Source organism: Cataglyphis hispanica, chromosome 24 (genome assembly GCF_021464435.1).
Source record: "Cataglyphis hispanica isolate Lineage 1 chromosome 24, ULB_Chis1_1.0, whole genome shotgun sequence".
Lineage (NCBI taxonomy): Eukaryota > Metazoa > Arthropoda > Insecta > Hymenoptera > Formicidae > Cataglyphis > Cataglyphis hispanica.
The window spans coordinates 2,424,120-2,450,367 of NC_065977.1; the positions used below are offsets into that span (position 1 = coordinate 2,424,120).

Sequence of the window (26,248 nt, forward strand, 5' to 3'; positions counted from 1 at the left end):
ATTAGCGCGAAATTCTCTTTATCGAAAAATTATATCTGTGATATCTAGTAATTTTATTGCTTATTACGGAGGAACGCGAAAGTGCTTTTTCCGGGTCGCCACGCGGCAGCTTAATTCGCTTTACGAATCGTAAGCTGAAATATCTATTTAACCAAGTAATAATCGTTGCGTCTCATAAAATTCCCTTTGTCGCGATATCGAATTAATTACGCTTTACCCGGCGGATCAACCCGTTCCTTCACAGATTCGACGTATCTCTGCTTCATTTCATTTTCAATAAAGGGGGAGCTTGCACTCTCTTGACGCCCAAATATTATTAATTATCGGAATCGTGTAATCCGTATTTTCGTGCAAATTCCACTCAATCCGCATGCTTTTTACCCTCTTGCTTTCCATCTCTCTCCTCAATACGTCATCTCATTCGGCGATGTTGGCCTCCGCCAAGGATACACACAGGACCCGGTGCGTCTCTCCGGGAGAGACCGCGCGTGGCTCTATATCGAATTTCTCCCCGGCACAAAATTTTTCCAAGTATAATGCCGTAAAAATACAGCGGCAAGCGACGTTGACAAAGTCATGAATAATGCAGTGGAGGGTCTCTCGCGAAGGGGTAGCAGGAGAGTTGGAAAGGCGGGGGTGGAAGGGGGGGGAAGAGGGGAGCTGGACGAAGGAGAAATGAGTAACAGACAGCAACGGCGGCAAAGTTCCTCCACTTTCTTCGGAGGTCTTCCCTCGTCGTTGCATTTTCCCTCGCGTCCGTTTTTTTTTTTTGTCGCCGCGCTCTCTTCGCAGCTTTCATTCCCTTTTTTCTTTTTCTCCCCCTTTTTGGTCCAACGGTTTTTCCTCCGTTCTCTCGTTGCAACCTCCTTTTCTCGACGCGACCGACAGAGTTGTCCGCGCGTTCCACTCTCTTCTCGCTACTTCTCGTTCTTCGTTCTTCATCGCTTGAAGGGAGATAAAGAGGAAGGATATATATATATATATATATATATATATATATATATATATATAGAGAGAGAGAGAGAGAGAGAGAAGTTGGATGGGGAAAAAGGGACATAAAAGTATCCGAAGGTGAAGTGACGGGTTCTTCTGCTACTCTCGCAGTACTTTCTTCAAGAATAAGCGGGCCGGAAAACGAAACCGCGTCGTCCACGACGACGAGGAAGATGAAGACGAGGAAGGAGCCGTTAATGCGGTTATCGGCGAGCCCGCAGGCGATTCGTCTCTGCTCGAACGAGTCGTCGTCGGCGACGAGGATGACGAAGACGGCGGCGACGACGACGCGGTCTCGCGTTTCGCGACGCCTTCTCGTGTTTCGCGACGCTAGATATGTTTCAAGAGACGTTACTGTTTTTATCTTATTACGGTGACGTTCTACCTAGATGGAATCGGCGGCGGGGGGAGGGGAAGGGGTGAGGGAAAATGGGATTAGAACGTTAAAAATATCGCAAGAAGTACATCGAGAAAGAGAAACTCTGCTCTGCGATAATCGGGATGGTTTATTATTTCAAAAAATTATTCCGAAATTATTTAAATATTTAAATATATATAAATATTTAATTTAATATATATAAATAATATATATAAATATATAAATATAATAATATTTAAATATATAATAATATATAATAATATATATATAATAATAATATATAATAATATATAATAATATATAAATATAAATATATAATAATATATATAAATATTTAATTTAAATATTTAAATATATAATAATTATTTAAATTTTTCGAATTTATATTGTCGCAATTTTAAAACATCATACTTTCCTTAATATGTACTTGTATTGCTATCGCACTCACTGCGCGCATTTCTTATTCTTATCGTTACTGTTTTCTCACGTTTGCGCCCGATGTTTCGGTAAATATTCGACGACGTGATTTTCTCTTTCCCGCCCGTACAACGAATTTGTACGGTGCAATCGAGGATGCGAACTGCATCTTTGAGAAATTCGCAATGGCTGCTGCGTTTGCCATCTCAATTGTGCATTCGCGCTGCCTTCGATATTGCGCTTTTCTCCTTCTACGGGCATATCTCCTTCATCTTTTATCTATTAAAATTATCTTAATACGTCGCGACGAGGCGCGCGATGCTCAAAACATACCAGACATTGACGATTAACATCGGTATTTCTGTCGGAATTGTTGAAAAATCGGTGAAGCTTTCGCGCACGATGTGCTCATCGATGCAATCAGTGTTTATTATTGCGCGCAATAATTTATTATTAGATACGTAACGTGAAAACAAATTTAATTTGAAAGCCAATTAAACTTCGAGCGCGCTCATCGCGAGCTCAGTCGATGGAATAACGGCAATCGACGAATGAAAAGAGAGCTGCTCGTTTGCGCGAGTCGATTTCCGTTTAATTACGGTAACGATCTCTCCTCTAAAAATCGCGAGACGCGCCTGCTTATCAAACTTTATCGTCGCACTTCGGTTTTAATTTCTCTCGCGACGAGAGAGATCGAACTGTTTTCGTTTTGTTCGGCGTTAACAAATATCGGAGTTGGTCGTTCGGAAGTTTCGACGTGAAGATGGATCCTTGACAGGGAAAATAAATTTGCGAGAAAAAGAGAGAGAGAGAGAGAGAGAGAGAAATAGAATTAACTTGTTAATTTATTAATCACGTTACGCTCGTTTCTATGTCAATGTCAAAACATTACGTGGGTATTTTAATAAAAAACGACTTCCCTAGAAGTTACTTTTCAAAAATATATATATTCGATGATTATTTACATACAATATTTCATGAAAATAGATTCTCTCTTTTCAATTTAATGTAATATATATTAATAAGAATGTTCGATTCCGATTCGATTTTTTTGATCGATTCTTTGCTACATAGGATTTTTTTGCGAATCGATTCTTTAGTCTAAGAATGGAAGAACTGATTTTCTTTGAAAAATTGTTTTTTCTTTTTTTTCATACCGTACGGTCTATATCTACACAATGATACCATGTCTACACTATCAAACAGAGTCTATACAATCTAAAGAAGGTTTCTCAGATATTTGATTAAGTTGGAAGATAAGATGAACTGTTTAATTGGTCTTTTTGCTAGAGAATTTATTTATTACCAACACAAAGACTAATTAAATAGTTTCATTTTGCCAACTTTATACAAGTGCGAATTTTCCCTAATAAATCACGGATACAACTGTCAAGTTCAATGTTGATGTAAGATTATAATTAATATAGAAATTAATACGTACAAAATTATAAATATTTATTGCACAAATATTTTTACTTGACCTACAATGCTTTCATGATTGTATTATTTTTATTTTTATTATAATTCAAATTTTTTAATAGTCACAATTAGGTAAAATTAATTAATTAATTAGATTTATGTGTTTTAATTATATATAAATAATTTATTACAATTTTTTAGATCGATTCTCGCAAAATCGATTCAAGAATTGATTCTTTTAAAAGAATCGAATATCCCTATACAGGGTGTCCTAGACCATCAGTACACCTCTTTTCTTTCAAAAACTAAGCATTTTAGAGAAAAACATTTTGAATAAAAATTGTATGGTTTTGAGGGGAACATAAGATGGTGTCATTGGTTTAACCTTGAATGGCACCGTTAAAATCAAGTCAAGGACATCTTTAATTTCTTAAATGGAATCTCCTATTTTTTATTGCATATTCTTATAGCTTATGTCGAGAGCTTTCCAAAACACTATAATAAAGTATTTTTTTATTAAGAATTTTTTGAGTTATTTTGTATCTTAATCTGACATATTTTAATATAAAATATCTCGAAAATTATTTAGTTTTCGATAATTGTAATACTTTTATGTACAGAATAATAAGATGAATCAAATGGTGTACAGAAAATAATTGTTTTTTAAAAGAAGTATGCAATTATTTGCAATAATATTTTTCTATAACAATTATTTATTTTTTCTTTACACCATTTGATTCATCCTATTATTCTGTACATAAAAGTATTACGATACAATTATGGAACACTAAATAATTTTATATTTTATCCTAAAATATATCAGATTAAGATACAAAATAACTCAAAAAATTCTTAATGAAAAAATACTTTATTATAGTGTTTTGGAAAGCTCTCGATATAAGCATATAAGAATATGTAATAAAAAATACAATTTTCATTCAAAACGTTTTTCTCTAAAATGCTTAGTTTTTGAAAGAAATGGGTTGTACGGATGGTCTAGGACACCCTGTATATTAATTTTCAAATTAGACAATATTTTATGCAAACTCCCCTTCCACTGTCCCGAGGCAACAATTTTATTATCTGTCATGTATCTGTCGGCGAAATGTCATTTCCGCACGTCGAACACTCGGGTGTCGCGATAACGCCACTAGTTTAGGTATCTCCCTTGTCCTCGGCGAACCGACAACGATCGTATCCGGCGATCGCTATTGTCCGACATATAACCGTGTCGATGGTACGGCGAGCTGTGCCATCAGCAATTGTCGGAAGTCGCGTCCAAAGTTTACGTGAACATGGGAAACTCTTGGAATCGATGTCGCCGTGACGAACAAATACAAGAAACTTCGTCGAGAAGATGCCGAGCCAAAGTGTCAGAGGGGAAGGAATCGAATTAAAAGGGACAGGGAGGATGAGGCATTTGCCTCTCCCCTCCTTCCCTCTTAATCGTCGTCAGTTCGTGACTACGTTTAGCTAATGCGGGAAACGTGCCTCATCTGTTTCCGTTAGGATAGCCGATTACGTTTCGTTTAATATGCAAAACGATTCGGCACCAAAGTTCGTCGGGTCGAGCGGATTATCCCGATGTCTTTTGCCGTTGCATTCGTTTTGTGAACAGCTGGATCGTGCAACGTTCCTGTAGGGAGCACGAATTTATCGACGATTATTGAGTCTCGAATTGAATTTCTATTTATAACCGAAGGATAAATCAGCAAACAGCGCACATCGTTATTTAATGAACTTTTCAAACTTCTATTTACTCCGATATTCTATTCGCCCATTTCCTCTTCGTTCTTCCTATTCCTATCCCAATTTGAATTTATCTCAATCTTAACGTGGAATTTTTCTCTCGCGTTCAATAGATTCTACAAATCTTGACGATTTCGTGAATTCCATTAAAGTCGTTATTCCGTACAACCGTGAGAGTATCTCTTTCTCTCTCTCTCTTTCTCTCTCTCTCTTCCTCTCTCTTCCTACACCCTTACTGTTCCCCTTTCATCCACTTCGGGCATTCGGGTTGAGAGAGTTTCGTCGATCTTCCCTCGAAAATATACTTAAATTTATTCATTCGCTCCGCCAGTCGCTCGCTCCATTAAGATATTAAAGCGGTCTTTGCTTATGAGTGTCTAACCTATACAGGTGAGAAAGTTTGCCGTAAGCGCGGACAGAGGCAGCACGTGTTAGAAACTTGCCGCGCTTGTGTGCATCCTGCGGACAGGGATGAGTCCCACGAGATCGTCCTTGGCGCATTCTCCCCTTTTGGCAATAGACTGGAGCGGATTAACTGTTCGCAACATCTTAAGTTCCAAGTATTTCGGTGAATATTCTTTGTAAGTCTTTCTTTTTCCTTTTGCCGTAAAATTCATATGTACACCGTTGTTATTCATTTACAATGTTAAAAAGACCAAATTAAAGTCGAGTTTTCATGAGCAGCTCTATATGAAAAATTAGATTTCTCTGTTTTCGGGTCAGCTCGTACGATCAAAGCGGTCGGTTTGTCCGTGAAGTAGAACGCGAGGAGATGTACGTTTAACATGATATACGTGAAGAACCTTGCCGTTTGAGGAATTAATTTCGCTTTGTGAATTTTCCTTTAATTAGACATCCTGAAAACATCGAGCGACGAGCCTCCCAGAGCCCGCGGACCCGCGGGCGGAAATTAATTGAAAACCACGCATGGGTTTTTATTTACTTCGGCAAAGGGAGGGGGAGGGGGGGGGAGACGCACGTATTGGCACAAAGGCATTCTTACTAATCCAATTAACAAAGTGGTTAATTAAATTTGTACGTTGTCTAAAGAATACGGCATTGAGCTTTGACGTGACGCTTCGCGCGCTGACCTGCACGTGAGAAACAATTCGCACGTGATGACAAATTTCCATGTCAAGTGCAATGAAAATTGACCGAAATCCCTTGTTTCCTACATAATTAGAATACATAATTTGCATTTTTTTTCTCATCCAGCCACGGAAAGCACGAGTACTCTTTTTTTTGGTTTGAAGTATTTCTTTTTTTTTTTTTTTTACGAGATATCACATATATGCAAAGAAAATTTTTCAAAACAAATTACATGAAAAATACATTCCCTTTTACAACGTTTATTGTAAAGCTGGACATTAAGATATTTATTATTATAAAAGGTCTAAAATATATATTTATTTTATTGTTTGTTAATAATTATGTATTTCTTTGTGCATCAAAATATGTGAATATTTACAATATTTCTTTATAAAATGATTTTATCTCATATGTCAGTATGTTTCACAATTACAAAAATTATATTTTCATTATAATATTTCCTTTTTGTGTACATAATTTTAATTATTTATCGCGACTGTGATAAAAATATAATTGAATTTTTGAATTGGTCAAGCAAGTTTGTTTACCGCGCGATTTCTTTACAAGTCGAGACCAAAAACTAGAATCGATTCTCGATGAGGATCACTTTGTCTCGTTCGAACACGAAAGAATATCTTTCTCTGCCATTGGTAATTTCTAGATCGACAATGTCTGGAAATTTCCGCAACAATTAATTTCATGGCGCCCTTTATAATCTTTTATTCCCTTTTGTCTCGTTGTGCTTTGTTAGCAATGAATTTCGCTGATTTTCAACAAGAGAAACATTGTGATCCGACATGGCTAATTATTTCTTGGAGTTTGCCCGCGCAATCTTGCGTGACAGCTTTGAGGGAACGCGCGACAATCGTGAGAGAAAAGGGAAATTATATTGCGACTTTATAAGTAAATACTTTGGTCTTTTGACACGGTGGAAGAAGGATACCCGGCGACTTTTAAAGTCCTGGCAAGCTAGCAATGTCGAACGAAAACAAACCGAGGCAAGACCCATAGAGATATCCTTGGTTTCGAAATTTTCGAAAATAGGGAAATTTAGTATTTGTGGATCCAGGAATCTTGTATGATCAATGCGGAGAGCTTAGAGTTACAAGGTGTATAGGATCTTACCGGGAATTATCCTATCTGTGAAACCAAGACTTGAACTTTCGCAAAGTTCTGTAGAATCTGTAAGATCTATGGAAGTTGGAATTTACGGGAATTGGGATCAGTGTGAAGTCCCAAATAGCCGCGCGTAGTCAAGAATTATGGAATCTATGATCCGTGGAAGGTAAATTTTACGCGCGGATATAATCTCCAACTCGTCACAGCTCTCTCGCTGGTTCTTCGAGCTAACGTTGGCTTCGTACGGTCTAATGATCGATTCGAAATAGGCTTCAACTATAGCCGGGAACTCGCGCTAGAGACTAACACGTAGGCCTTCATCCCCTTTCCCTCCCCCTTCCAAGTTAACAACTTGGGAAATTTCGTTATAACGTTATTCGAGCGAGTTAGGCACACCGAGAGACGTCAGGCCAAGTTTGACACTTCGCCCCGTATTCGCACCTGACACTTAACGTTAAGTCGGGTCGTCGGAACATGGAGAACCAACCCTTCCTATGTTTACGTTCGCACGACTAACACGTACATTCAACCGCATTCAGCGCCAAATAGGCGGCCTGGATATCAAACTTGGTTTGTTTACATCCAGCTGCGTTTGACACGCGATCAGCGAGACGTCTCTCGGGCGGGTGGTGATAAGCACAGCGAAACTTGGCCTGATCCATGTTCCCATGCATATCGCAGCTTAACCGAACTGAAACTTTACACTGTCTCTTTACACTCCTCGGCATTCAATATTCTAACGGATAGTGCCTGCCGATGGAACTTTTTCTCCGATTCTCTTGAAATATAAATACTGGCGCGAAGAAAGAAGATATACGCGTAATAAATGCACGCACGCGTGTAGAAATGCAATAAGAATCTCGCGAAGAAAGGTCGCGGTTAACATGACCGTATACACAGCTCGTAATTCTCGTTTCTCGGGAGATGTACGCGACTACTTTACTATTACTGCCACTAGGAGGTTCATCTGCTGAATCTCGGGATGGTAGTCCGGGTCACGACATGGCGCGCGAAATTACAAATTCACCGCCGTAAGTGTATTCTCGACGTTCAAAAGGAGCATCGTGCCATCTTGGAGCGTGACTTATTTATGCCGCCGTTGTTAGGCGAAACAGACTTTGCTCGCGAAGCTTATTATTCGACGACGCGAGAGAGCACTATTACGGTGTGTGTGTGTAGCTTCTTAGATATATCGGATATCGTTCAGAGAACTCTCGTACATTCGCGAATTTATGTGAATCTCTCTTTTTAAGGGCTTATAAAAATTTAGTAAATCGAGAAATAGGATACTTTTTGATATCAAATTTTTATTTTCATGAATAGGTAAATAATATTTTTTAATTAAAAAAAAAATATATATTTTTTTTAAAAGATGAAAAATTGCAAATATATTGAAACAGAAGAACAATAATGATGTTTTAAATAATCGTGTATAATCGATCGGCCAAAATGGCCAGTTTTTGTAAATTATTTATAAAATAAAAATAAGCTTTATTATATTTTACAATTTTTATCTTTATATTTTTTGGTTTATTTTGTGATTGAAGAGGATTTTTTAAAAATTTATTTTTTGCTAATTAAATCTGAACCTAAGAACTTCTTGAGAAAAAATTAGAAATTCAAAAAAAGTCATGATGATTCGAACATGACAACTGCAAAGAAGCAAAAAGTATGTATCTTTTTTTAGATAATTCTTTGACGCTAAATTTTGACTACTATTTATAGAGGCACACATTATTTAGAACATCATTCTATCTCAATATTCTGCAATTTGTTATTTTGATTTTATTAAATTAAAGTATATATTTTTGAACAAAGAATATTATTTATCTAATTTCGTTTGAATAAATTTTTTCCATTTACTATACTATTGTAAGCCCTTAAATTTATTTGTTTTAGAATTTATCTTGGATATCTCGTTAGATCCTAAATACATAGATGCGAGCATGCGGATTAAGTTTATCCATAGACAAACACTTGTGCAGGCTCCGCTGATATCATCTGTTTGCTAATAACACCGATCTCCAGCGGTTTAGTTGTCTTCGCTTGTAGACGCTTTCGAATTATTTCGGATGATTTCACGGTACGCGAGGTGTATTTCTTTCGATTTAAAAAGGATATTGAAAAAAGAAAAATTTATGCCTGAAATTTTCCTCGCAACAATATCGCCCATCAACGTGAAACTCGTAAACGCAAATCTAAACGAAAATCTCCCCGTCTCGGACGCGCAAAAACACGCAATATTTTCACTTCGCGTATAATTGAGCAAGCGAGGAGATATCGATCGATGCGCGCATGCATATGTAAACATATACGTACGTCAACCATCGTTACGTATTCCGTGATTTTTTTTGTATCGCAAGTGGACGAGAACACAGGATCGCGCGCGCGCCATAAAACCTCCATGGTAATACGATTTATTTGCACCTAGTGGTAGGATGCCGTGACATCGAGACGACGTTTTCCTTTAACCCGAGTCGAAGGGGATACGCGGGTCGTTTTACTACCGCCATAAACGGCAAACGTTGTGATAAATGGAGGAGAAAAGAAAAACAGTGCCGTTGCCGCTCGTGATGAACGAAACAGCGGATCATCTCGCCGCAACTTCATCAAAGCGGTAAAGTCCTCCATTCTTCTTTTTTTTTTTTCTCTTTATCGAGACATTCATTTTATTGAATCTTCGACCGCAGTGCGTAAAGCAAAACTACGTTAGCAGAGTGATGCTCTTGAAGCGCGTGTAGCTTTTACGACAAATTCTTTCTCCTTGACATTTGTCTCGCGACTTTTCCGTCGTTTTATGATTAATGAAATGCGCGATTATTCCGCGTAATTTCGTCTCTCTGAACGCCAGACTGGTTTCGCAAAGTGTCCGCCGTGCAAGATGCATGCCTAAAATATTGCCGCTGTGTTTCGTATATGTATATATATATATATATATATATATATATATATATATATATATATATTTTATATATATATATATGTTTTATGGTGGCTCCATAAACTTGTATATATTCCCTCGCGTATCCTCATTTTATCATATCTCATTTTTCAATGTCAACATATGCGACAACTGGAGGTTCGCTCTCGAGATACAGTCGACCAAGTGCTGGGAAAGGAACATCGCGAAGAGTCCCAAAGTTCACGCGGGCTGATCTCCTCACGGCGAAAAGCTTGCCGAAGCGGAAGGCAAGAGAGTTTCTACTCTCGGCTTTAGACGCAGATGCTCCATCCGCTCGAATTCGAGAGAGTAATCAGTCGAAGTCGGCGGACCGTTACGGCCCTTCATTCACACGAGGCGTGTCTATTCTTCCGCCGAATCGATTAGTCGAAAGTAGCGCTCGCTCTGCCATTAACGTAGGCGATGCGTTGCGTTGCGTTCGGCTAGCCGCACGGCTTTTCTTCGTGTTGTTTGCCAAGAAATCAATAGCTCTTACCCGATAGCTTCCGAGAATAGACTTCTGCTATGCAGGGTGAATGAGCTTTTATGCAAGCGCGGGTATTTTGTATTTTTGCCGCTGATGCTTCTCGAATCTTGAAAACTGCAATTTGTTTTTCTCGCTGTACGTGTGTATTTTTTGTTCATCATTCTCGCCGCGTTACGAAGCATCTCATATAGATAAGGTGTACAGACCCGTGCTACAGTATTTTTGATCAAAAAGTAAACATCTCTTCTTTTTGGCGAAATTTCCCAGAAATGTCCATTGCTTTCGAGATATCTCATGTTTTGATATATTAATCCTTCGTTTGCAATTTCTTGATTTAGAAATAATTGTCTTCTATTAATTCTATATAATTTATATAATTTAGTCTAATATATTTTTATAATATATTTTTAATTTATATTTTTATATATAATAAAAATTTTTTTTTAATTTAATGTATATATATATATATATATATATATATATATATATATTAATGTTAAATGAAATTCTCTTGTGCTTTATTATGAAAAAAAAATAAATGTTAAACTTAATTATAACAAAATAATTGCAATTTTGCAAAAAATCAAGAAATGGTGTAGTATTAGCATATTAAAAAAAAATTTCGAAAACAATGCAGTTTCGAAAAATAAAGAAAAAAAAATTCTTATTTCTGAACAAAGAATAGTATACAGGTCAGTACTCTTATTTATACGAGATCAAACTTATATGGAACACTCTGTATACATAATAGCGAAAAAAAAAAAAAATTTATACAAAAAAATATATACATACATACCTTCGAACCGAGATACTCCAATTTCTTTCTAACAGTGGTTACGTGTTCTTCTGCGAACTCGACGACACCGAGAAACTTTATAATTCGGATGTCATCTTCGAAGGTAAAGATTCTGTGTACAAAGCCGTAGCACGTCGATATTCACTGCTTTTCTAAAGCCATGAGTTTGTCGAAATATTCTTCGCATGAATACTCCATGGTGCTTGAATACTGAATAAGAGAACTGTGAGGAAACCCAAAACTACGTAAATAACGTAAATAACGTCTTCTTTTGTTTACATCACAGTCAGAAAGCACACTTCTCTCTCGCTGCCACAACAGAATTTATTTGGTGTCAACTCGAATAAAATTTCTTCAAAAGTGTTTTATTATATAAAAATGTATGTGTTAAACTTAATTATAATAGAATTAAAATTTTTACACAAGGAATCATTTTTTACATGAAGAATCAAGAAGTAACAGACGCATTCTGTTGCCATATTAAAAGACGAGATTTTCGAAAACTTTGTTAAGGATGTATGTGACATATACCGAAATACTAGCAAAAGCATTAAAATTTCATAGATTGTTCTATTATTTCTTCTGAATATTTGTGTTAATAATATTTCTTCTGAATATTTGTGTTAATAATTGTGCTAAAAACTAAGCACAATTCTCTTAATGGTTTGGAAGTTATTTAAATTTAAAGTTACTATTGATGCTTATGGAAAATCGCTTATTGTAGAACTTATTGACAAATTTGACAAAGAAAAAATATTACGAATGAAATAAAAATTTTCACATAAATTAAAAAATTTCTAATAAATATTTGTGCAAAACTCGATTTAGATCCACTAATTCGTTTAAAAGTTATTTACTAAAAATTGTAGAAAAATATTATCTGTCTCTTTTTCTCTTTCTGCAAATTATTCGATTTTCATTTTTTGCAATTGATTTCAGAGGATATTCGCGATTAAAAGTTTTTGCCATAAATTAAGAAAAATATTAATTACAACTATTTTCTTTTACGAAGACGTCAAAATTCATATTATTTTGTGATACTTAAATTTTTTTCATAACCCGGATTTATTTTTTTTTTGATTTTTCAAACAGTATAAACGTAAGAAACATGTTTTCTTTTTAACTTTGACAATTTTTTGCTACTATTACTAGTACGTTCAGAACATCCTTAAAGGAAAATGATTATTTTTTAACAAAAAATGCGATGGTATTTTCCCTACCCTATTTGTGTCTTCTTTAATGGAAATCCACACGTACAGTATTTAACGCACAAGACGTGCCACCTGTATAATACATATATCGCGTGCGCAGGAAATTATTTCAACGACGATGATAGTTATTTAAGCGACTATGTTCCGCGAAGAGCTTAGAGACTGAAAAGTCGTTAAGCTCGCGGGGGAGTTGGGTTCGTCTTGTACTTCCTCATTTAAATCAATATGAAAATTGACAAAGTCCGCGCACATCGCGCGACAACGCTCGCAGCGGAATACTTAGTGTCTCTTTGTGTAAGCTATACGAAATTAAATTTATTCAAACTACATTATTAATTACGCCGGAGCGCTCGAGTTCTTCGAGCGATCAAAGAGACGACTAATTAGACATTCCGGAGACTCTTAGACGTATGTAACTGATAACGTATGGATATATATATATATATATATATATATATATATATATATCGCTCGTAAGTTGCGTCGTTTAACATTTTGTGCGAGTCTAGTCACTTCGTCGACGGATTAAATCGCGAAATGTAGATTCTGCGCGAATGCGGCGGACGCGCGACGCGATTTCCGACTTTTCTCTTTTTCCCCCTTTCTTTTTTTTTTTTTCTTTTTTTGTTACGTGCGAAGCAACGGGGCGTCGGCTGGCCGGAACGGCATCACGGCGCCTCCGCTTTGAGTTTTCCAACCCCTACAATTCCCCGCACCACTCCCCTCCACCCTCTCGTCGTTTACACCGCCGGCACGACGCGACGTGGCGCACAACAAACGGCGTGCGATATGTGTTCTCTCGTATTCTCCCCCAACCTCTCCCTCCCCCGCCCCCGCAATCCGCTCTCTTTCCACACCGCCCTTTTCGACGAGACGTATCGCCCTCCCTCCCTCCCCCCCACACGCTCGCGGCAAACGTATTGGCCTTTCCGAACATTCCCCCTTTCCCTCCGCGGTTGTTCCGCCCTTTGGTGAAATATTTTAGTCATACCGCACGACATTCGTTACATCGGCCATCGCTGTCTGACGTTTGTTTAGCGGTTTTATCGCCGTTACTTCAGATCCCCATATTACGAGAGTAGGAAATGTGGCTGCAAAAAGAAATCGAGAGAAAGGGATGGAGAGAATGAAAGAAAGAGAGAGAAAGAGAGAGAGATGCATCCGTTCGAATCGAGTTATCGCGCGAGACCGATTTTCAGAAAGTTACACGAGTCGGACGATCTCGGTGAATAAATTAGGAGACCGATGACGCTGCGGGCGGAAATTTCGCCCCGGACGGAATTACTACGCCACCACCGAATAGCATTCCGAGAGAGAGAGAGAGAGAGAGAGACACGATTCCGCTCGGACTTGTGGCGGGTGAAGCCGTTTGCATCCCGGCTGCATATTTCACACGTCGCGTGTCCTCCTCCCCTCACCGCCATATTTGCATCCGCGGCCTTCGTAATATCGTTGGAGTACAAGCGGCCGTGTCGCTCGCCAGTTTGCTCGTCCTCCCCGAGTCGCTTATTGTCGCTTGTCGTCCCCGCGGGAGACGTCGAATCCGGGTGATAGGGGTGAGGGAGGGAGGGAGGGAGGGAGGGGAGGGGAGGGGAGAGGGATGTCTCCCGATCCTAGAATAGGCGACGACAATGCGCGGAAAAAGCGCTGACAGCGCTTCGACATTCGCATTCAATGGCCGTGAATTCTCCTTGGTTTTGTTTAGGGAGAGCTTATTAACTTTTTCTTTCGATCTTGATTGAAGCGTCTCTTTTCAAATCGATTTTGAATTATCCACGACAAAACACATAATAGCGCTTTATGTATACATATGTATATATATACAAAGTGTCCGGCGTCAATCGCATCACCCATCGTGTGCAGGTAGAGTAGGCAAAACTGAGAAGAAAAGTCCTGTACCATTTTTTTCGATAACGCTTCATGAAAGAGTTATTATTGAGTGAAGTCTGGCAAATCAGCGCCGATCTTTAGCTGGACGCACGTCAATGAGCCGCGCGCCTAGCATGGTGCGTGAGCGCTCAGCTGTTTACAGCGTCTCACTGACGTGATTGGCCAGACTTTACTCATTAATAACTCTCTTATTAAGTGTTATAAAAAAAAATGGTACAGGACTTTTCTCCTCAGTTTTATCTGCTTTATCTGCATACGACGGGTGATGCAATTGACATCCTGTATATATATATATATATATATACAGGATGTCAATTGCATCACCCGTCGTATGCAGATAAAGCAGATAAAACTGAGGAGAAAAGTCCTGTACCATTTTTTTTTATAACACGTATATATATATATATATATATATATATATATATATATATATATATACACACACATATATATACAGGGTGTCAAAATATATATATATATATATATATATATATATGTGTGTGCTCATATATGTATATATCAATGCTCAAAGTAACTGTATTGACGAGGAGGAAAACAATGAAAACTCACGCCATATGTAACAAAAGCTACGTAAAACCGAAAATGAAACTCGGAATGTCAGAGAACGTCGTTTTTGTTGACAGGACAAAAGCATAAACGAGCACGGACGTGTTACATACATGTTAGCTAGCTGAATTTTGCAGCCGCCGACGCGGGAGCTCGTATTTCGCGAGCAAAAAAGCGCGCCCACGTCGGTTAATTACGGCGCTAATTTAAAAAGTCTTCGCGACGTGAACATTTCTCGTTAAGGGCAAGTAACAAACGGCGGCCGTGAATGAGACCGAGGTCTTCGAAATAACGAAGTCTCCGAAATTTCCGTCCGCGCCCCATTTGCGTGCCCGACAATTATGACGCTGTTTTAGGGAACGAGAGTCTCGTAAAAAGACCAAAGTCTGGAGAGAAAGTTTCTCTCGGTTTTCCGCGGAGGAGCACCGTGAGAAAAATATTTAGCTTCATTATCTGTCGGCGAGACGATCGGAAAAATTAAATGAGTCGATTACGCTAAAACTATTTTATAATATCTGAATCGTATCTTTTCTTCAAGTTCTTCCTTCTCAAGAATCTGAAATATACGAGGAACGATATACTCGATTTTCTTATGCTAGTGTTTTTTTTTTATAATGATTTTTATAATGATTAAGTATTTTTTTGATAGCAGATTCTCTGTCATTCTCATCTATTACTTTTCTAATTATAAGTGATTGAGAGAGAAAAAGAAGATTTTTATAAATTAAATAATAAATAAACTTTAATAAAATTAAATAAACTTTGTGAAATTAAAAAATTAATAAACTAAATGTTTCACTTAACTTTAGACGAAGTTTAAAATTATTAAATTTGAGACAAAAATATAAATATACAAAAATACAAAATAATATACAAAAAATACAAATAAAATACTAATAAATATACAAAAATATAAAATAATGAAAAAAAATAGAGATTTGTAAAAAGTGTTGATCTCCCTCGACATTTTTGTTGAGAAAAATCAAAACTTTAAATTAAACAAGAGAATGTGCTATTAAAAGGACTCGGTGATTTAAAGAGATCCTGTAAATTTCCAAGTACGGGAAAGTTAAATGAGTTAATTATACTAAAACAATTTTATAGCATCCGTATTGTATTGTTCCTTCCATCAATTCCTTCTTTCGGAAAAAAATCTCAATTATACAAGAAACATTATACCCGATTTTCCTGTAACGGGAGCGTTTTTTTAATCATCAAGTATCCTTTTAATAACAGATTTTCTGCCTAATTTTTTTTCCAAGCAAGAATGTCTAGGCACATCCAAAAAATTAACAAATTGCATTTTCCATTAATTTTAAATAGAGTTAAATTATAATAAAATTTTAATACGAGATTTAATTATAAAAATGTATAATAAAAAAATCAAAAAATTTCAAAGAAAGATGATCTCCATTGTCATTTCCACTAAAAAAAAAAAAAAAAACGAAAAACGAATGTAAAAATTGGCTAGAGAATTTGCTATTAAAATCTGCTATAAAAAAGACCGTTGGGTTTAGGGCGTCTTTATTTCCGAACGCACAAGGAAATGAATGTAGTTACTGAATCAATATCTCCCATAAAAGAGAGAGAGAGAGAGAGAGCGAGGAGGAGAAAAGGAAAAAAAGAAAGAAAGAGAGAGAGAGAGACATTTCATCATTCCGTGATCCGTGCTCGGCGCTCATAATACGACCGCTCACGGGTCAGATTAAATTGCATCTTCGCCGACTAACGGGCGCATTAAATCTCGTAAGCCCCGTCATGATGGCGGACGGATTTTGCAGCGCAGTTACGTCCGCGCGAATTTTCCGCGCGTCGACAATATCCGCCGTCGGCTTAACGTCGAGCGACGTCAAGACGTCGGCGTCGATGCCGCCGTTTGGCGATTCAGCTCGCGCACGTGAGCACCAACGACGCACGTAATGGGGAAATGCGTCGAGCCCTCCTCCTCCACCCCCATTCCGAATCCCTTTTTTTTTTTTCCCCGGCGAATGACGCGAGGTCGAAGGGCAAGCTCGATGATGATTTGGTAATTTCATGGCTCGGCGGAGCGCGTCGCGTTAAAAGCGATCGTCGCCGGATGTCACGCGTCACGCTTTTAGATCACTCAATGAAGTTACGAGAAGGCGGCCGCAGACTCCGTGATCCAGAGGCCGTGGAGGGATGATTTATGGACGTTTAAAGATAAAATCGGTTTCACCATACTTTCGCGAGAAATGCGCGTCTAAATCGACGCGGGGGATGTGTATATCAAATTTATAAATCTTTATTTATAAAATAATAATACGTAAGAAAATACTTTCTTTTCCTCACGTTTGAGGAGATTTGTACGTAACGTGATATAAAAATTTAGCAGAAATTTATTTCACAGGAATTTTCCTCTACGGTCACTTGTGTATTTACGAACGTTTCCCCTAACGCGCGTTTATCGATGCGTCGCGCCAAGGAAGTGGAACATTTATTAGCAATTCAATGACGATTAATAACTTGAACCTTGACTTTAATTTACATGAAATATCGCCTCGCGACGATAATGATCGCGTGAGTCTCGAGTACCGGTAAATAACAGTAAAATTACCGTCGCGCTATTATCACTATTAGCGGGAGTTATTAGCACAATTACGGGAGCAACGTAATGCCTATTTGCAGGGCGCATCCGAACACAAATCGCTGACGCTATGCCGCTAACGAACGGTATTTTCGGTACAATTAACTGATAATTCACATTGGTGATAGTTTGAGGTCTTGTTCAATTTTGGAGCATTCTGTGTACTATCTGATAACACTTAATATCAATGACGAGATGTGCATATATGTATATATCCCTGCAACTATGTAATTCTCTTCGGCGTCATTTCGATAACAAATTTTCCCTCCAATTGAAATATTATTTAAGATCGATTCAATTCGCGAAAAACCAAGAAATGAAAAACTGAAGAATTTGCTTATATTTTTGAGAAACTCGACGTCCTATCGTTTTTAAGGATGTTCTGGATGTACAATAGTAGCAAAAAATTGTCAAAATTAAAAGGAAAACATGTTTCTTACGTTTATACTGTTTGAAAAATCAAAAAAAAATAAATCCGGGTTGTGAAAAAAATTTAAGTATCGCAAAATAATATGGATTTTGACGTCTTCGTAAAAGAAAATAGTTGTAATTAATATTTTTCTTAATTTATGGCAAAAACTTTTGATCGCGAATATCCTCTGAAATCAATTGCAAAAAATGAAAATCGAATAATTTGCAGAAAGAGAAAAAGAGACAGATAATATTTTTCTACAATTTTTAGTAAATAACTTTTAAACGAATTAGTGGATCCAAATCGAGTTTTGCACAAATATTTATTAGAAATTTTTTAATTTATGTGAAAATTTTTATTTCATTCGTAATATTTTTTCTTTGTCAAATTTGTCAATAAGTGCTACGATAGGCGATTTTCCATAAGAATCAATAGTAACTTTAAATTTAAATAACTTGCAAACCGTTAAGAGAATTGTGCTTAGTTTTGTGCACAAATATTCAGAAGAAATAGTAGAACAATCTATGAAATTTTAATGCTTTTGTTAGTATTTCGATATATGTCACATATATCCTTAATAAAGGATAAATCATCCACTGTTCGCAATCAATTGTTATCGTCGTGTTCTGGTCAGTTTTGTGGTCAGTTTGATTCTCTATAGTTTCTGCGATCGCGGGAAAATACACAATCATTCTCGGAAATTAGTTTGTTTATTCGTAATTTATTACACGGCTGTTCGTTATTCGATTTGCATTATCGTAACTTTATAATTTTTAACGTATTGTGGTAATAACGTATTTTTTTGATAAATACATATTTTGGCTTGAAATTTAAAAATTGTATTTCAATAAAATCGAATCTCTCTCGAAGAAAGCCGAATTAGACTTTTTTAAATTTTAATAAAATTGAGAAACTCGACGTTCTAAGATCTTTAACAAGCGATTCTTTCATAAGCGATAAACTATCGTCAGTTGACAATCAAACGTTATCACCGCGTTTTAGTCGCGTTGATCTTTTGTTTTCGAGAAAATACGCGGCTTTTTCACTCTCAGAAGATCAGCCTGTATATTACGTGATTTATTGCATGGGTATCCGTCGCTCGATTCGCGTTTACGGACATTATCGGCGACTTGTCGTCGACGGGGCATTCGGCCCTCTATTTCCCGGCTTCGCGGAAGGAAGAAAAATAGACGTTGCTTCTCGCGGCGCCCCGGGGATCGTTACTTTCCAGATCTTCCTTGGCGGAAGACAGAGGAGGAGGAGGAGGAGAAGGAGGAAGAGGAGGAGGAGGTCGGGACGCGTTTTCGCGGCGCATCGATTACGGTATTCGGTAATTTTGTGCTCCGCCGGAGCGAGCTGAAAAAAATATCACCGCGCGTTATTTCGTCGCCGTCGATTCCCATGGAGGACTGTCCGACCGGAAATGGAAATCGGAGATACGATTGTTCCCCGGAATTGAGTCCGAAATCTGATTTGATACGGATATAAAGAGAATCCGTTCATCACGCGCTAAAATGGACAAGTTGATAAACAAAAACATAATAATATATACGATAAATATATATATATATATATATATATATATATATATATATACAGGGTGTCCTAAAAATTTTGACACACCCGAAGTGTGAAGGTAGATTGGGCCAAACTGAGTGGAAAAGTCCTATACCATTTTGCAAAATTCGCAATAGTTTTTGCGTTATTAATTAAAATAGGTGAGCTAATGAGCGCGTTGGAAAGCGATAGGCCGGTGTCGGCAGGCATGTACGACGGATTACTTGTGTACGTTTCTTAGCAAAGAAGGTATCATCTAAGCAAAAGGTGACAGCGTGACTCCATCTCTCGCTTAGATGATGCTTTTGTTACTAAGAGACGTACACAAGTAATCCGTCGTACATGCCTGCCGATACCGGCCTACTGCTTTCCAACGCGCTCATTAGCTCATATATTTTAATTAATAACGCAAAAACTATTGCGAATTTTGCAAAATGGTACAGGACTTTTCGACTCAGTTTGACCCAATCTACCTTCACACTTTGGGTGTGTCAAAATTTTTAGAACACCCTGTGTATATACAAGGAATCCTGTATAAGACTGCAACAACGCTTAAGAGTAAATTCTCGAGATCATTTTAGGATTATTTCTTCTCAATAAAAATATCGAGATCATTAATTTTTGCAAGTTTGCAATTTTTTCCATCAATATATCTTTGTAAGTAAGTTTTAAATTAAAATTCTCTGTCTCTATTAAAGTAAACTCTATCTGAAACTAATTAAAGAATGTAGTTTTAACTCCCTATAAAGTTTAGTTTGCAAAAAGCCTTTCTTTTTGAATCGTTTAATAACGTGGAAATTGACGCCTCTTTTTGCCGAGGAAAAATCATCTTAAAATGATCTCAATCTAAGCGTTGATCCGGTCTTTACGGTACTTTTGTGTTTGTGCACATATATACATGTATATATAAAACAGAAGATGTCATTTTTTTTTACTGATAAAAGAGGAGAAAATACTAGGACTCTTTTATCTACAATATCCTGTCACATACGATTTAGTACTGTCCGAATTTTTGGTAGAATTTTCCATTCTGAAAATTTGTTTATCCAACGCGGAGGCGAGTTCGTCAAAAGCGAGGGAAAGGCTTTCGCGAGAAGGGTCGTTACAAAAGGAAGTAGCTGGTAAGGATCAAATTCGCTGTTCGATTTGCCACCGATCGATCGTAACACCCGGTAATTCTAGATCCTCCGTTGGAGCGCGGCTTGCATTAACAAAACACAAAGAGGCCAAAAAAATTGGCTTTCGAGTACGCGAGCATCTCCCGCATCATCCCATTGACGTTATTACATCGGGAAGAAAAAAATGTAAATAAAACGCGCAATGTAGTTTTTTATCTTCTGCTTTTTTTTTTTTTGAAACTAATATTGCATGTACCTATTGCGAGTTTTACATATAAATTAAACAATAATAAAAGCAATGTAATATTCAAGCAATATTTAATTTAACTTGAAAATTAATTAAATAGTATATTTATATGCTAGAAAATATATGTGATTTTCTCTGTTTTCTGTGTCACATACAATTATTATTAAAGACTATTATTATTCTTACTTTTATAAGATTACATTTGTAAACTAAGAACGAGATCTTTTGACTCTGTTATACTCGAATCGATTAGATCGGATTCGAATGACATTAAAGTACAATTCCCCGTCGTTGTATGCGACTTGCCAAGAATGATTGAATAACTGCGAATCAAAGTTAATTGAATTAGCGTAGCCGATGCTTTCTCGCAATGAAAGGTCCTTTTACGATATTTCCGCAATTTAAAAGAAGGATAATAAAATTGTTCGCCCAATAATATATACAGTTCGTAGATAAAACACACATTTTACGAAATACACTCTGTATATTTTACATAAAATTCTATTTATATGCGCCTGACTGCGTTTTACAATCTTCGAGCATTTTCCAATTTTAATTCTCGAGAAATTTCGTGTCGCAAATCTCTCTCTCTCTCTCTCTTTTTCTTTTCAGGAAACATTCGCAAGAAAATGGAGCGAAAACTCGTAAAGCACTCTACTCGCGTTTTGTGCATTCTACCGTAATCCTCCCTTATATTTTTGATCAAGTATCTAGCAATTGTATCGAGGAATTTACGTAACAGCTAACTTCCACGTTGGCGGGATCGGCAAAGGGGCCGCTTCTCGATACTCGCCCACTCGATACTCGAGTCTTTGTAAGTCGCGCTGTAAGTCGAGAATGAAGATACCAGAGGCTGCTCGCCTTTACTTCCTGCCTCAAGAGGCAGGAATAAGAGGCCGCGATGCCTTCGAACACGCTCGAGGAGTTGGGAAAGAGTCTCGGGTCTCAAGGAAGTTTAAGGAACAATTGCGCACTACACATTGCAATTCTTATTTCACTCGTTGTGTATTCGCTCGCGCAACATTCAATACCGCCAAGTTTATTATTAGATTAGGTCTTACGAGAGAGGTCTTCTACGATCTCTCTCGTCGCTGGCATTTATGAAATGAAAGTGGAGCGCGACTTGGAATTGCTCTGCGTAACTTGGTGCAAAATAAAAGTACAATCGAGGCAAATATTTAATTTTTATCCCTTTCTCACATTGTTATCTTCATTCTATTACTGAGATCACTGGCTAAATTGCCTTATAAACAAGTAATTGGCCTTCCCCTAGAAATGTACAAAATCCATCCGCTTGCAAGTCCGTGTTTTCTCGGTCGATGGGAAAAGGATCGACGAAAAGATTGGCGGAAATCCTCGTCCTCGAAGCTTTGTGCCGCATCCCGTAAGACGAGGACGAAGATGCCGCTCTAACCGTAGAAAGAGGACTCAAATCCGATTCCGGATCCAATTCGAATAACGTTTCAGCAACGTTTCTCTTCCTCATTGCTCTCTTTGTTTGCGCGCCGCTCTCTTGTTTCCCGGTAATTAAGCGCGGGGATCGATGTTAATTAAATTATCCCTCCGTGTTTGATGCGTGATGTGACATGGGGTGTTTCCCGACAATGAGAGATATGACATGCCATATATAATCGATATAATCATCCTATTCATTATAGTCGCAAAGCATCACCGTGTAGATACGTGCAATATATGGTGACAGTAGCCGTAAAAGTGTACACATTTCCATTTAATTTATTTAGTTATTTAGTTACGTCATCGTAGAATTTGCGGAATTTAAGAGATTCAAGTTCATCCATTAAGAAAAATTGTAAAAGTGCCGGGGTAACGAGGTGACTATCGATAATCGTTTCCACTTGATCGCGTGCGTTAATGATACAGACGAGGAATCAGCATATCTCGAAACTTTTTCAACCGTTTTTTAACTTTATACGAGACATTTCAACTGTCCCGCCCGAAATGTATTACTCCTTTGCTGATAACAGTCATAACAGTTAAAATGACGATTCGCCATTTCGAATGGATGCTCTCAGCAGCGTTTAGCTGCCTTCCAGCCTCTTTCGCCTCTTGCTCCCATTCCGTTACCGGGGAAGTATTTCTTCCCATTTTGCCTCCGTCGGGAGTGAAATTCCTCTCGCCAAATGGCGGGAACAATTAACGAAATAGCGCTCGAATCGGCACAACCACTAAATTTAATCGCGACATTATCGTTACGATTTTAACGTGATCATCGAAGACCCGTCACTCTCTCATCCCGTTTTTAAGGATCTCTTGAAAGGGCTTACTTAGTAGCAATATATTCTGGGGAGAAACGCGCGGATTATCTTCTTACGTATATCGTTGATACGTAATAGAGGAGAATCGTGGGACGTGAACTGACGAGAACGAGTTGAAATAAAATATTAAATTCTTCCATCTGCGAGGAGAAACTCTTGAAAAATCCCTTCGTCCACAACTACTCTCTTTCATTTTCAGTCCTCTCATTTCCATTTCGAGCGATGGGCGAAGAAGCGCATTTCACCGTTTCGCATTCGATATTTACTGCTCGGCCGCGAGACGCAATTTTACAAGAAACGTTCCTTTAAGGGCGTTCCTTTAAGGGAGCTTCTTCGCGCGCGCAAAGCGAATGCTGACGGTTTACCGGCGGGCTGTACGGATATTTCCAAGCCCTCCCGCGGGCTCGACAATTCGCATCCTCGATGAAAACGTTGCCGACTAAATGAGCTCGCGATTCCGACGACGAGCGCGAACAAGTGGAGAAGGAAACGAACGTGAACGAGAACCTTCTAGTGTCGCCGTCGTTTTTTCCTACCTTTTCACGTTTTCCTCTGCGCGATTCTTACTGCACCAGATTTCTCATTTATACGAAGTTGCATTTACACAGTACCAGCTATATAATACAGAGAGGAAAACTCGGCTCGATAATTTGCGAACACGCGTTGAATGGAATGTGGCTTGATAAAATCATCATAATTTTATTAATATATAAATTTATGATTAATATATAGAATCTCATTTTGTAGATTCCAGAAAATCAGAACATACAACTAGTTTAATTTATGTATATATTAATTCCGAAATTAATAATGACTAATTAAAAATATTGCAGTTGAAGCAAAAACTTTCTCTAATATAAATGGAAATATTCGTTTGATAATACAAGATGTACACGTGATATTATACGAACTGTCGAGCGTCTGTCAAGACTGTATCCGCGTCGTTTGCGTTTTCCGGGAAACGTCGCAGTAGCAATTTTAAAGATGCGGGAAAAAATTGCAACTCGCACGGTTACAGCGGAGAAGGTCAGTCGATATTGGATTCGAAACGTCCGAGATCGGCAATATCCTTCAGGCCTTTGCATTTCTCGACGGTGAAAGGCCTCTGTATCGAGATAAAGCCACGAAGAAGCGGAAGGTCTTTGCATGCGGCGCCGCACGAGCGGCGCTCGATATTCCGATATCCTGATATCGGGAGTGTTTCTCCTCACGACGTCCTCGCCTCCTCCTGGGATACACACTCTCTCTTCATGGAATTTATTATCCGCCCTCAACCTGCGCTCTCGCCACATCGAGAGCTCCCTCGAGATCATCTTACTGGGGATTTCGGCAGTTTCTATGGTGAGACTGTGTGTTTTTCCGTGGGACTCTAGACAGAAGGAAAATCCTGATCCAGCTGGCAAGTCTAATAGTTCTTTCTTTTGCGGGGAAACCCACGGCAGGCTAAGTTCCGTAATCGAGTGTCATCGTTTATCACGGAGATGATAAAAAAATTTAGGCGGGTGGAAATGGCTATTTTTCAGAACAATCGTGCGCGGAGTCATTAAGATCGAGGTTGCTTGAGACTTATTGCTCTTGAATTAATTTTTGTATTTAACGCATGCATTTCTGATTCCACTAAATCTCTCGTAAATTATTCCAAATATTATTTATGACTTGTCTATTTATCACATCATAATCCAAAATGCATTGTAACTCATTGATTTGTTTGTTTGATTGTTGCAGAGATTCGCCTTCCGATATTATCCGCAAGCTGATGCATCTTGGCGACGGTCGATTCAACTCTGCATCGGTTCGATCGAAGTACCGCAGTCTCCCTTCAGCTACGGTGAAGGGTCAGCGTGCGCGGCTATAGTGGGTCAGCGAAAAATGCGATAGAAACGGAGGAATACGATCGTGCCGTGAGAGGAAGAAGAAGAACAAGAAAGAACACGAGAGAAGGCTCGGATGAAAGAGCACCATGTGCTCAATCGTACCAACCTGGTGGCGATGGGCTGCTCTTCTCGGCACGATGCTGCTGCTGTTGCTATCTTGGGGGGCGGGCGCGGCGGAGGGCTGCCCGAGTATGTGCGCATGCAAGTGGAAAGGCGGGAAAGAATGGGTAGAGTGCGCGAATCGTAATCTCAGGGGATTGCCGCAGGGTGCCCGCGAGGAAACACAAGTGCTCGACCTTTCTGACAATCACTTGGTCGAGCTACCGGCGGAATGTTTCCTCGCACTCGGCTTAGTCAACCTTCAACGGCTCTATTTGGGCAGGTCTCAGATCGTCAAGATTGCCTCCCAAGCATTTGTTGGACTGGTCGGTTTGGTGGAATTGGATTTGTCCGAGAACAAAATCGAGGAAGTGCCCACGGATACTTTTGCGTCTTATTCAAGTCTAATGAGACTTATATTAAGTGGAAATCCAATTAAAGAGATTCGCCAGGATGCGTTTTGTCATCTGATGCACCTGACTAATCTGGAAATTAGCAAATGTCAAATAAAGGTCATCGAGCAAGGCGCTTTCGAGGGTCTTCAGTCGCTAGAGTGGCTTCGGCTGGACGACAATCAACTTGTCTACGTGCCTGATCACACTCTGCCGTTGGGAGGAAATCTTAGGGGATTGACTCTTCATGGCAATCCATGGCAATGCAACTGCAGGCTGAGAATAATGCAGGACTGGCTCAAGAAATCAGCTCCGGCAGCCCCGCAGGAGTCTGAACCAGTTTGCCATTCTCCAGAGAGATTGCGCGGTAGACAAATCAAAAGTCTCAAGATTAGTGAATTGGCTTGCCTGCCCCGTATCGATCTTCAAAATCGTTTAGAGATTTATGAAGGCGGTAATGTGACTTTGACATGTAATATTCATGCGATACCTACCGCCAAAGTCATCTGGTCATTCAACGGAGAACCGTGCGAGTTGCAGAATGAGAATGATTCTATAGTCAATGGCATTTCCGCGTTTTCAAGGTAAGTTACTTTTATATCTTGGATTCG

The 26,248-nt window shown here is 38.4% G+C and overlaps 1 protein-coding gene across 3 annotated transcripts in view; it reads left to right on the forward strand.

The window, feature by feature from the left end:
- LOC126858091 (leucine-rich repeat-containing protein 24-like) overlaps positions 1-26,248 on the forward strand; it is a 141,858-nt gene that overhangs the window by 108,487 nt on the left and 7,123 nt on the right. For 2 of the 3 annotated variants that reach the window (XM_050608130.1, XM_050608131.1), the window contains exon 3: positions 24,998-26,221. In XM_050608130.1, the coding sequence (XP_050464087.1) occupies positions 25,233-26,221 (989 nt within the window). In that variant the 5' untranslated portion in view covers positions 24,998-25,232. Of the gene's footprint in view, positions 1-11,234; positions 11,493-24,997; positions 26,222-26,248 lie in introns of those variants that run through there. The other variant, XM_050608132.1, reaches the window with a different exon arrangement.